This window comes from Phaethon lepturus, unplaced genomic scaffold (genome assembly GCF_000687285.1).
Source record: "Phaethon lepturus isolate BGI_N335 unplaced genomic scaffold, ASM68728v1 scaffold57568, whole genome shotgun sequence".
In the NCBI taxonomy this organism is placed as follows: Eukaryota; Metazoa; Chordata; class Aves; order Phaethontiformes; family Phaethontidae; genus Phaethon; species Phaethon lepturus.
This window is the reverse complement of record NW_010560935.1, coordinates 15101-26448: the sequence shown is the minus strand read 5'-3', so window position 1 is coordinate 26448 and position 11348 is coordinate 15101. Positions and strand designations below refer to the sequence as shown.

General features: G+C 40.4%; 1 protein-coding gene across 1 annotated transcript; it reads left to right on the top strand.

Annotated features, from left to right (window-relative positions):
• The first annotated feature begins 235 nt into the window (after nt 1-235).
• On the top strand, nt 236-11100 carry SAMD13 (sterile alpha motif domain containing 13). Its single transcript, XM_010293799.1, has 3 exons — nt 236-322; nt 4435-4546; nt 9837-11100. Exons 1-3 carry the CDS (start codon nt 270-272, stop codon nt 9978-9980), a joined length of 309 nt encoding a protein of 102 aa, XP_010292101.1. The 5' UTR covers nt 236-269; the 3' UTR covers nt 9981-11100.
• Nucleotides 11101-11348: the final 248 nt, after the last annotated feature.

Sequence of the window (11348 nt, the reverse complement as noted above, 5' to 3'; positions counted from 1 at the left end):
ACCTTCCTTGATTTTTAGGCATGAAATATTTCTTTTTGAAGCACAGGTCAAGTTTTCCTAGTTCATTAGCTACTACCAGCTTTGCCAAGCTTCTGAGGAAAGCAGTCTTTGACAGCACCTGGGCTCTCAGGTGGAAACGTGGTTGTGTCCCTGTAGAATGCTTGTTTCTGTTACATTATGTTTCTCATTTCATACTACCAATAATTAAACACAGCTTTTTTCCCCCCTATTGATCAGTTGCTGAAGTAAAAGAAACCTCTATCCTCCCCATGCTAACTGTTGACATGGAAAACAAGGAAAATGGCTCTCTGGATGTCAAAAAGTAAGTGAATCCATAGTGTTCAGTTTATGTAAACAGCACATGGATTTTGATTGTAGTTTTCCTTTGACTTAATGCGGTTGGCAACGGTGGGCACCTCCATCTTTGCTCATTTCAAACCTTCCTTGTTCTTAATTACTTTTTTTGTATTTCAACTTTGAAATAGAAGAGTCTTTGGCACTGAATTGGTTAAAAGTGATATGTGGGAGGACTATAGCAGTGGAGAGATGTAGATGCTTGTAACTTAAGTCTCCACTGATTTCTCCTCTCAACCAGAGACTAAAGCAAGTGGTAGCACCATAACCAATACTCTGCCTCTGCTCACTGGTCTGCTAGTGGCTTTTGCAGAACCAATACCTGATGGTGAGAAGTGTCCTGTGTGGAAGTCTCCTCTCTGTCTTTTGCAGAGACACACAGGCCCACCTCTGCTGACTGCCCAGCCATCTAGAGCTGAGAAGTAGTAGCAGCAGCGTATATCTTTGGTGTCAGTTCTATTCTGGAACAGATATTTTAAGCTCTTTGCTGGAGAAGAAGCCCTAAACTGCTGGGTTTTTACTTCAGACCTGGGGTGGGAATAAGACAGAGATGGGGTGTGCACTGCTCTACAATTTTCTTCAGTGTGGTAGACTGCAGGCTAAGGGATAGGAGGTGTTTTGGAGGCATTTCTGTATCCTTAAAGGTCAGCAATTTTTAGATTAGGACTAGCAATTCTGAATGAAGTTATGATATGAGGAGTGAAGCTCTGTGTAGAAAAACTGGGCCTTGCTACTTTAGGGTTATAGAAACTGTGCTGAGATAGATATATACATATTTATATAAAAAAACCAAAACCAAACCCAAAACAAAAAACAACACAAAGAAAGGTACCAGAGAGACTTCTTAGTCTGTTCTCTCAAACTACAACACTTCTGCAAAGCTGCACCTCATTCTTCTCCTTCAGGTCTCTTTTCCACAAGACTTCCAAGAAAACGTGACAATGCTTAGGCTTCCAGGCACTAGAGTAATATAAATAATAATAACAACAATAATAATGGTAACTTCAGAATGATGATAAAGCACCTGACTATGACACAGCATCAAAAGATCTGATGGTGGCCATTAAAATGAGCATGCTGCCCCTTCACTTGAGACATTGGTTACGCCACACCAACATAAAATGCATTTCCCTATTCAGTGACTATGAACAGATTATGCCGTGTATGTCCTTCAGAAGCCACCTTCAGCTGGCAGTCTTGCTTCTACAGTGAGGACTCCATGGTGGGATGAGAAGGCAGGCAGTCAAAGCAAGGGCAGTTTACACGTAATCATCTTCCCCTGAGGCTTAGGTGATAAAGGCTCAACTGCTAGTTGCCAACGTGGCTTTTTAAAACTGATGGGGATTGTAATTAAACTGGTCAGGAGCTGTGGTTTCTAAATGAATGTATACAGTTTGTATGTGCACATATCTGCAAAGGAAGTATTTGGCACTTTCTTGAAGTGGTTATAAATAGCTTGGATAAAATCTGTTTGTTCACAGCTATATCCTTTCAGGCCTTGCTGCTTCTGCCACATGATGGCAATAAAGGCACAGGGACAGTGGTGAAAAGCAGACAAGCCTAATCTTTATTCATTATCAAGTGCATCTAGTATCTCGCTACAAAGCCTAAAATGCCTGTAAGATTTTACAGCATCCAGGATGTCTGGCATAAACCAGCGTGTGGCTAAGCCGTGGCTGTTGTATATTCCCTTTTTTTGTCTAAAGACTAGAACCATGTGCAACAGCAGGGCAAGGAGGAGACTGTTAAAATCTAGAAGCCAAATGAGCAGCTGCATGGGTAGATGGGTTAAAATCCAGCCAGCCTCCAACAGTCTGCCACATGCCTTTGAGTTTTCTGCAGCTGTAGCTGTGGAAATTGGCTCCACTTGAGGTCCAGCATGATGCTATTCCTTGAGGCAGGAGCTTGCAGTTATTTCCTGTGATTAGTTAATGACTAAGGTAGAGCCTCTGAAGTCATTGCAGTTGAGCATGGGATGGGACTGGACCGAGCTGTAGTTCCCTACTGGTAAAAGAAGAGCTACATGAAGAACTGACGCACCTGGACTGAAATACAAATTGTGGGAAGGAGGGTTCGGGACTGTATTTAGCTTGAATTTAAAGTGTTTTGGGAAGTAAGCAAAATACAGTTAGGAGGTATTTTTACAGATTGACTCTTTTATTTGCTGTTTAGGAAGAATTAAATTCAGTATCTTTTAGGTTTATGGGGTTTTTTTAAATGCTGAGTTGTTGGGGTCTTGTTTGTTTATTTTTAATTTTAATTGGAAGTAATTGAAAATGGTTGTCTTAGAGAAAATGCAAAGATTTAAATATAATTCTTCAAATTCTGCTTTTACAAAAGCAGGTTTTGTGTGATGCTTTTCACATTTTACTTATGTCTCAGAATCAGCACACTACCAAAAATCTTAATTGAAAGGAATTCTTTGATTTAAAAAAAAAAAAGTGCAGCTCTGATAAGGCCAAATAGTCTCATTTTCAGTTTTGCTGAGTGTTGGCTTTCTGTGTAATCACAATCAGTGAAGTGAATCATGAAGTCAGTCATTACTTGATGAGTAAAAGTAGGAAACTCTAGCCCTTTGCTCATTGCTCTGATATGTGCATATTCTATAAGTGAAAGAAACTACTTTTAGAAGGCCAAGTACAGCATACGGTGTGATATCGAGGTTGCAGTGTGAGTGCCTGGGGACAGAATTTTGTTGCCATATTGACAGGTACATTCCAAGAGTTGGGGGAGAAGCAAAAATCATTGTGTTCACAACTCCTCCTTCCCAAGGCTCAGCTAGTTGTAGAATTTGGGGTGCTGTAGAAACAGTGATGGAAGGCTTTGCATATGATTCTGTTCGCTTCTCTTCATGGCTGGTTGGAAAAATGGTTAGCCCTTGATTCACTTAGTTATTTTGCTGAAAGACATGCAAGTCTAGGCAAGACAGAGGTGGTGACAGTTGGAAAAGAAAAAATTGAGGGAGAGAACAAAAATGCTGTCAGGAGAGTATAATCTGTGTTTCTTTTCCAGCTGGTGCTGTTGAAAATCAAAGTCCTGCCTCTCAGCTTCAGGACCTGAAATGGACAGGGTTCTGACATCTGCCCCAGCCTGTACATTTTCAGTATTTCTTCATTAGCATTATGGTTAAGCATGCATGCAGAACAGTGGAAAATGTCTGGCATGAACTTTGGGACTTGTAGTTGGAGAAACATGTTAAAGAAGTTCTTTCTTTCGATGTCTTTCTCTTCATGCTCCTAAATGACTATAAGAAAGGCAGCCAAGCTCACTGTGTGTCTTTTTACCAAGAATTTGCAGATACGCAAAGGTTATCTGAGATAGGGTGATGGCAGTTTGAGGATAAGAAATGTTAGGATAAGGGTAGTAATGTGAATGATTGGTTGTTTCTACTACTGTGGAAAGCAATTGCCTGAGGTCAATCACAGAAGGAATTCATTCCAATTGTCTTTAACAGGTGTTTTCTCAGATTCATAGCTATTTAAAAAGTCCATAGATTTGTCCAAAGATGAGTGCAAAAATGATTTTGGGAAATTTTCTATATTGAGCAATTAGTGCAATCATTGGTGCTTCTTTTTTTGTTTTTTGTTGTTGTTTTTTTGTTTTGTTTTACAAGGTAAAGATGGTTTCCAAGAGTTTCTACCCATGTTACAAGGAAACATAGTCTCATCTGGGAAAAGAATAATCCACATACTGCAATTCGCTATAAGTACTTGGTAGCTGAAAACAAGCTGCAGTCTTGAAAGACAGGGATTTGGTACCTCAGTCATGGTAGACTTTGTTCTCCAACTGCAAAGGCAGCACACGTGCAGGAGAAGATTCTGATTGCCTTTGGCTGATGTGAACATTCATATACTTTCTTCTTTTCTGAAGGGAGCGGTACCTCAGTTGTCCCCAGCATCCGCTCTTTGAAATGGAAGAGAACAGGAGTGACAGTTCTGTATCGGGGCAGGAGGAGGTGTGTCAAAGGGTACTTTTCCTGGAGGAACAAGGAAGGAGGGGATGTATGTGGGGTGTGCACAAAGAAGCTGCAGACGCTCTGCACACTTTTAGTGATTACTTGTCTGGATTTGCACTTTGCAGTTCAGTAGAGAATGGGAGACCTCCAGATCCTGCTGACTGGGCTGTTATTGATGTTGTGAATTATTTCAGAACAGCTGGATTTGAAGAACAAGCCAATGCTTTTCAAGAACAGGTAAATCTGTTACGAAACACTTTTTGACTGCCACCATTGCATGTTTTTGCCATGGACCTGGTTATACACTATTAAATGGGAGTGAAAAATCCCACATTAATGGGGGGATTTGAGTCTGTTACTAGGTTAAAATCCATGGGACTATGAACTTTGAGTAATAATGTTGTTCAATAATATGTGGATAATGGGTTGGAGTTTATTTAAAACAGTCATCTGAAAGGTGAGGAATGTAAACAGATTTTCTGGCTTGGACTCAGTCTCCCTGTACAACCCACTCAGTTTCGCTATCTTGTTATTTAAAATGTGAATGTTAATTCCCTTCTTCCTTAGCGTATTGTGCAAATACACTCATGAGTATTTATTAAACCTGGGGCTCCTAAGAAGCAAGTTGCTTTTGAAGACCTAGGATGAAAAGGGGCTACTGTGTGGCACTGAACTTGGCAGTGCAAGGGAACAGAGAAAGGACAAGTTGGCAATAAGGGGGAAGAATTGGCTTAGGCACAGGAGCAGCATGTTTATAGGGCTTGGACCGAGAAAGAGGTTGGGTCTTCATGTCTGGGCCTTGTACCTGCTCATGCTAATGGATGGCTTCTTTTGGTAGTTTTGATCAGCAAAGAGCTTAACATTCATGTGGCCCCTTGTAACTCACCTGTCAGCACACTGGGTAAGGTGTATTAGTGGGGTGGGATAGGGAAGTTGCCTTACCTGGCCTACAGCCCCCCTGTTCCCTAGAGGAGGAACTTGCATCTCCAGATGGCCAGTTCAGGACGTTCCCTGATATGTCTGTAGGTTCACATGCAACTACCAGGAAATTAGTTACCAACACTTGTATTTAGTTATCAAAATAGATGGCTTGACCTTCCAAGGTACTGAGCTAGTGCAAGTTATTGGCAGCTTTGCAGGGAAGCTGTACACCTAATGTGAAATAACATTACTGTTGGTCAGGTTAATCTTGCTGACCTTCAGCACCTGGGTAGTGAAACCCCATCTGATTGTAGCTGATGACCATAGCAGGGTATCTAACTTTATCTCTCTGTTCTCAGGGGTGAAAAGCCTGGTGCTGGGTAATGCTCTGGCAGGGTGCAGAGAGAGGCTCTTTCTGCAGCTGCTACTAATTTTTCAGAATTTGAAGATGGGTAAACAGGCAAAAAAAATTGTTAAAGTGTATCCGTTCCTTAGCACCAGCATCCATGTCTCCTCAATAGCCTTGGAAATGTGGCTGAAAAAAACACGCAGGCAAAGTAATTGCAGCCTCTGGGTTTTTTTCCGTATACTGACAGATACCTCTGACTTTCATCAAATATCTTAACCTCTCTGCACCTCAGCTGGCTTGTCAATAATACTGCAGTAATTACTACTGATCTTGCGGCAGCAAGGTGAGGCTAACTCATGAGTTTTGGCAAAGCAATTTGCAACAGCCTGATGGAAAGCAGCATAGAAGTAGAGTGTAAAGCTTTTATTAGTATTCTGCAGTGAGGGCAAGTGGCTTCAGGAGGATAGCTGAAGTAAGCTGCTTTTTAGCAATGTGTTGCCAGGTCTTTGCTAGGATAGCCATGGGCAGAAATGTGGCTGTGATTCCACTGCCAGCTTCACTTTATGCCAAAGCCTTGGAGAGAGAGTCTGACAGCTGCCACCAGGCTGTGGCCAGGAGATGGGGACAGGCACTCGGCGGCAGAAGTCACTGCCATGTCTTTCCCTCTCCACTCCCTGAGGAGCAGCAAGTGTCCATGCCAGCTCCGCTAGCCCATTCCCTGTCTACACCAGGAACGGCCCCAGGAACAATCCTGTCCGTGACCTCTTATCAGTGGTGGTGGTCTGTTTCCTCTACACAGTTTACTAGCCACTAACTTTAACTCTGTGTACTTACAGTATTTGTTATCAGGATCTCCCAGGCCTTCCAGGTATGGCAGTGCAGTCAGGTTGGCTTTGAACCCTTAGTCCTCTGTCTATAGAGTCACCAGGCATGCAGCTGATGGTTTGGCCGCTTCCATTTTTCTCTGCCATTTGTACTGTAGCTTGCCTGGACCCCAGAAACCTGAATTCATTTGGTCTGCTACTGCCCTGAATATGTACTGGAAGGGGAATGAGGTTGTAGATGTATTGTGTTTCACCTACAACACTAGGAAATGGTTTTCCACTGAACTGCTTCAGTAGGGGTAGCACAATGGCTTCCTTACAAAACATCTGTAGACCAGAGTGTAATCATGAGATCTGTTATTACATTCAGCTTTTAACTTAAGTCCACATGTTCTTTTGATGAATCTGAATATATCTGGACTCACCCAGAACAAGAACTAAAAGAATTTTTAAGACCTGAATTTTTCGTACAACATTCTAAGGAGAATGAGAAGACATTTTAAGGACTGCAGAATGTTCTATTAAAACTGTACTATAAGTGCTGGTAAGACATGATGATTGTATGATGATTATGCATTATTCCTACTTGGACTTCCACTGATGTCAGCAAGTCAAAAAAGCTCACTGATGAAAACAGATTCAACTGAAAGATGTTGCCCAATAACAAAAAATACGTAACTTCAGCAAGCAAATCAGACAAGAGTTGGGGGCACAGGGTAACTAAAGAGAGAGGCAGACCAGACGCCGGATGAGGGTGTGAACATCTTCAAAGAACTGCTGCCTGCCAGTACGTGGCTGATCTTTCACTAGGAGCCCTGGGAACACAGAGGGCTGTGGGTCACTCAAAGACTGAAGCTGTTTGCCGTGTCTCGAGACATGCTAGTGTTATGCCTGACCTTCGTTGTTGCCCATGTGACTTCTTAACCATTAGTATTGCGATAGCCAGATAAGCCCAAGTAACCCAATGGTAGTTTGCTGGCCTCACTGCAATGCCTTACCAGAAGGGAAATGGCAGTTTGATGCTAGCCTGTGTCCGTTGCTGCTTTCTAGCAGAGCCACGGCATGGAGGAGCATGTGAGCATGCTGACTGCCATGCTTTCAAGTTAGCTGTACTGTAAAACCTTGCAGTTCTCAGTCACTTGGAGAAAGAGCAGAAAGAGTTGTGGGCGGACTTGAAGCTTAACTGGTCCTTTGGTTATTTGTTGCAGACAATATGCTATTGCTATTGAGGTCATCCTGGCACAGTGGGGAATTGCTGTTAGCTCTAGTTGTGTAGAGGGGTGCCTCTGCAGATGACACAAAGACATTGAAGTTGCATCCTGAAAAAAATCCAGAAAATAGAGAAGAAATTCAGAGAAGTCACCAAAGCATACAAAATCCTACCTGGTGCCAAAAACCGGAATGACTATGACAAATCTACAGAAGCAGGTTTAAGTGGAAAAATAAAAAGTGGAAGAAGTAAAGCTTACAATACACACAAAGGTATAAAACACTTGAATTCTGTATACATAATCACTCATTTCTCTCCGGATATGATTAGAGAATCAGTTTTCTATTCAATGAAAGCCTTAGTAGTTACCAACATTTCTAGAATCCACGGGGGACCCTGTGAAAGAAGAAGGTAAAGGAATAGATGCTTTTTTTCCTATTCTTGGAGTTTCTCCTGTTCCAGGTACTGGATTTACTTCATTTGGATCCCACCAAGCTGGATGCTGTTCTTCCTCCATAGCATCATTGAACAGCAGCAGAAAAGGCAACTTCAGATCGGTCATAGCAATGCGCAAAATACTCACTGGTGTCAAAATTCCCACAGAAAGAATTGTGACGAACGGAAAAGAGAGGATAGAAACTGGTTTTAACTATTAGCATTCTCAGCAGTAATTGGAAAGAGGCTTCTGCTATAATTGGGTAAATGTTATTGGAAACTTTTTTTCTTTTAGAAATACTGTTACACTGCACTCCTCTGAGAGATTAGCAGTCATTACTCTTGGGGAATTTTAAAGAAATTCCACTTTCAGCTGATCTTTGACTATGTTGTGGTTTGTCCATGTATTTTGTATGTGTAAACTTCATTAAATCATAAGGGAGATCGGTCTGGACAAATTCATGCTGAACTCTAATATTAAAGTCTTCCTCTTCATGTTAAGCTGTAATCAAGGACAGGATCTCTTACATTTCCGCGACAACATTCAATATTTCTAAGGAAGTCGCTGCAGTGGGATAAATTGATGTGTAATGTTTACAATATTTATAAAAATACAAAATTTTGGCAATATATTATCATGAACAACAACAACATATGCAAGCATTTGAAATGGTTGTTGTCTATTGATAACAAATTCAACATTTAATAGTGGGTTTTTTATTAAAAGTAAAAAAGAATGTAACAGCAGAGTGAAGTCCGGTGCAGGAGAATGCCATAAGGCTATATATTTCTTCTATCATATGATTATGACTACCTTGGGAGGTCTGGCTGTGTTGTGAGACACCAGTCAATGCATTGTTGTGTAGCTGTAGCTCCTGTTTCCTGAGCAGTGTAGTAGTAGGAATGTGTAAAGAAAAGGATGGTCCTATGTCTGAATTGGAGTTGGGAATTGAGAAATGTGGATTCTCTCTCTTCCACTTTGACCTTTGAAAAGTCATTTACAGGTAGTTTTCAAACATACAACAAGGTTTTGAGGTGGTAAAAATCCCAAAGCCTACAGGATGTCTAATCTAAATAGGTCAGAAAGCCAAGGCTTGAGAAGAAAAAAACCAAAACAACAACAAACATATCTGTGATTTAAAAGTGTGAATTTTAAGCAGGAACAAGTATGAGTTGTTGAGACCTAAGCTGGGAAGTTGCTGCTTTTAGCCTCTTCCATTCTAAGTGGAGGATGAGAAGTTCCCTCAGTGTTGAGCTCCACAGCTGGGCCCTTCTATAACTTCTGATTGTAAGAGTCTTTTTTTTTTTTTTTTTTTTTTTCTTTTCCCCCCACAGGACCCATGGGAAATTTGGCCTCATAAAGAAGGCACCTGAAGTTATTAGCAGATACTGACTAGTCCAAACTTGCATATCACTGTCAATGGCAATTCTTCTGAAATGCACTTCATAAGCTACCTTCTTAAGAGTATTCTTCCCTTAATGGCTGATAATTAGGCAATCTGCACATGCACCTATTAATTTGAAACAGATTTACAAGGAGGGAATTTTGAAATTAGGCTCATTTGGGTTTTGTGCTTACTAAATAGTATTTATGCCTTAGTCAGCACAGGTGAGCACTTGAAAAGCAGACAGCAGAATTTAGCAGCTATGAACATAGTTCCAGGAAAAAACAGGCTGCTATTTCTTTTCTTATTGATCCTCTGTAGTAGTCTTCCATTTGATGCATGACTGTTCGTATCTGTTAGATTTGTACATTTGTCTTTATCAACTCTTTAATTCTTCTTATAGGAAATTGATGGCAAATCATTACTGTTGATGACAAGAAATGATGTACTGACTGGACTTTCATTAAAACTGGGGCCTGCGCTGAAAATCTATGAATATCACGTAAAACCTCTACAGACACAACATCTAAAGAACAACTCTTTATAGTGAATTGTCCAATTGGGGTCATGTTGTGCCTCAAACAATAGATAAGCAATTTGGTTTCATGTGATGGAACTTTGTAAAGAGAGACTATATCCATTAAGAATTTAAACCAAATTACAATATATATCCTATTGGATAGAGTTGGCAATATACTATATACTGAGTCTGAACTGAGAGAGGTGGTGTGTATTTTTTACATAGTACATAATGATTTTCTTTTTTAGGAATTGTCAATGAGCGTGTTGAGATAGCTACATCACAGTATCCAGAACAAAAGGGAGGTTTGTCATTCTAATTTTTGAGCCAGACATGTTCTTGATCTCATGAATTAAAAAACCAAAAAAACCCCAACCAACCCCAAATAAAGTTTACATGCATCTTTGGGAGAGAGAAACCAGTTAAAGCAGGTTTTGGTTTACACTAAAGACCTAGTAAAATTGTTACTAATAATTTTAGGATGGGACTGACACTTGCCAACTCACCCTTTTTTGCAGAGGGTCCTATTTTGACCTTATTAAGGTTTACTTGTGGTATGCTGCAATGTTTAAAGCTGTACATACAACATAACCCCTTCGATAGTAGAAGGTGTTGCTGACAGGTGAAACTGGGTTGTGTATTTTTTGCCGTCCTTTAAATTTTCAGCTTGTTTTCACCTGTTTTTAATAGTAGTTCTATGTAAAGTACAGTTGGTTTTTAAACGTTTGTGTTGCTTTGCAAAACAAAAAAAGCTTCATTTTATTCCTTTTTTTAATTTATGATAACTTGTTTTCTAACATTATGCAGAAATTTGTAAAAAGGGTAAAATTCTGCACATTTTTAATATTGTCTGTCATTGGTGTTGTAATGGTTGATTTTTTTTTTAAATGCTTTACTTAGAGGTTTGAATACTTGTTTTAAAAACTGAAAGAAGCTGTCTCGTCACCATAGATCTCTGTTAAAAGAGAGTCTTGTTCAATCTGTTTGTACCAGTTCCCTATTTGATAGGTTGCCTGCTATATCCCAATAAAACATTGCTTATGTTGCATTCAGTTTACTTTACAGATACTTTACTTTCTCTATTTCTTTGTTGTGGTATACTGGAGCTCCTGTTTTTTTCCATTTTCCCATTAAAAAGGTACCAAAACCTACTTAATATTCTATGTTCTTGTGATTACTTTTAATACCACCTACCAAGACATTTAAAGATTTCATTATTTTTGCTTTTTCTGATCTAGTGTTGTATACTGCTGAAGGAGGAGCCCTGGTCACAGTTCACCAGTAACGTCTGCACTTCTCTTGCACCTTTCTAGAGCTGTCGGTGCTGTAGAGGTGCTGTGCTGGCCCTGGTGCAGCAGGGAGATTTACGCCAGAACGCCTGGGAGATCGCCCACA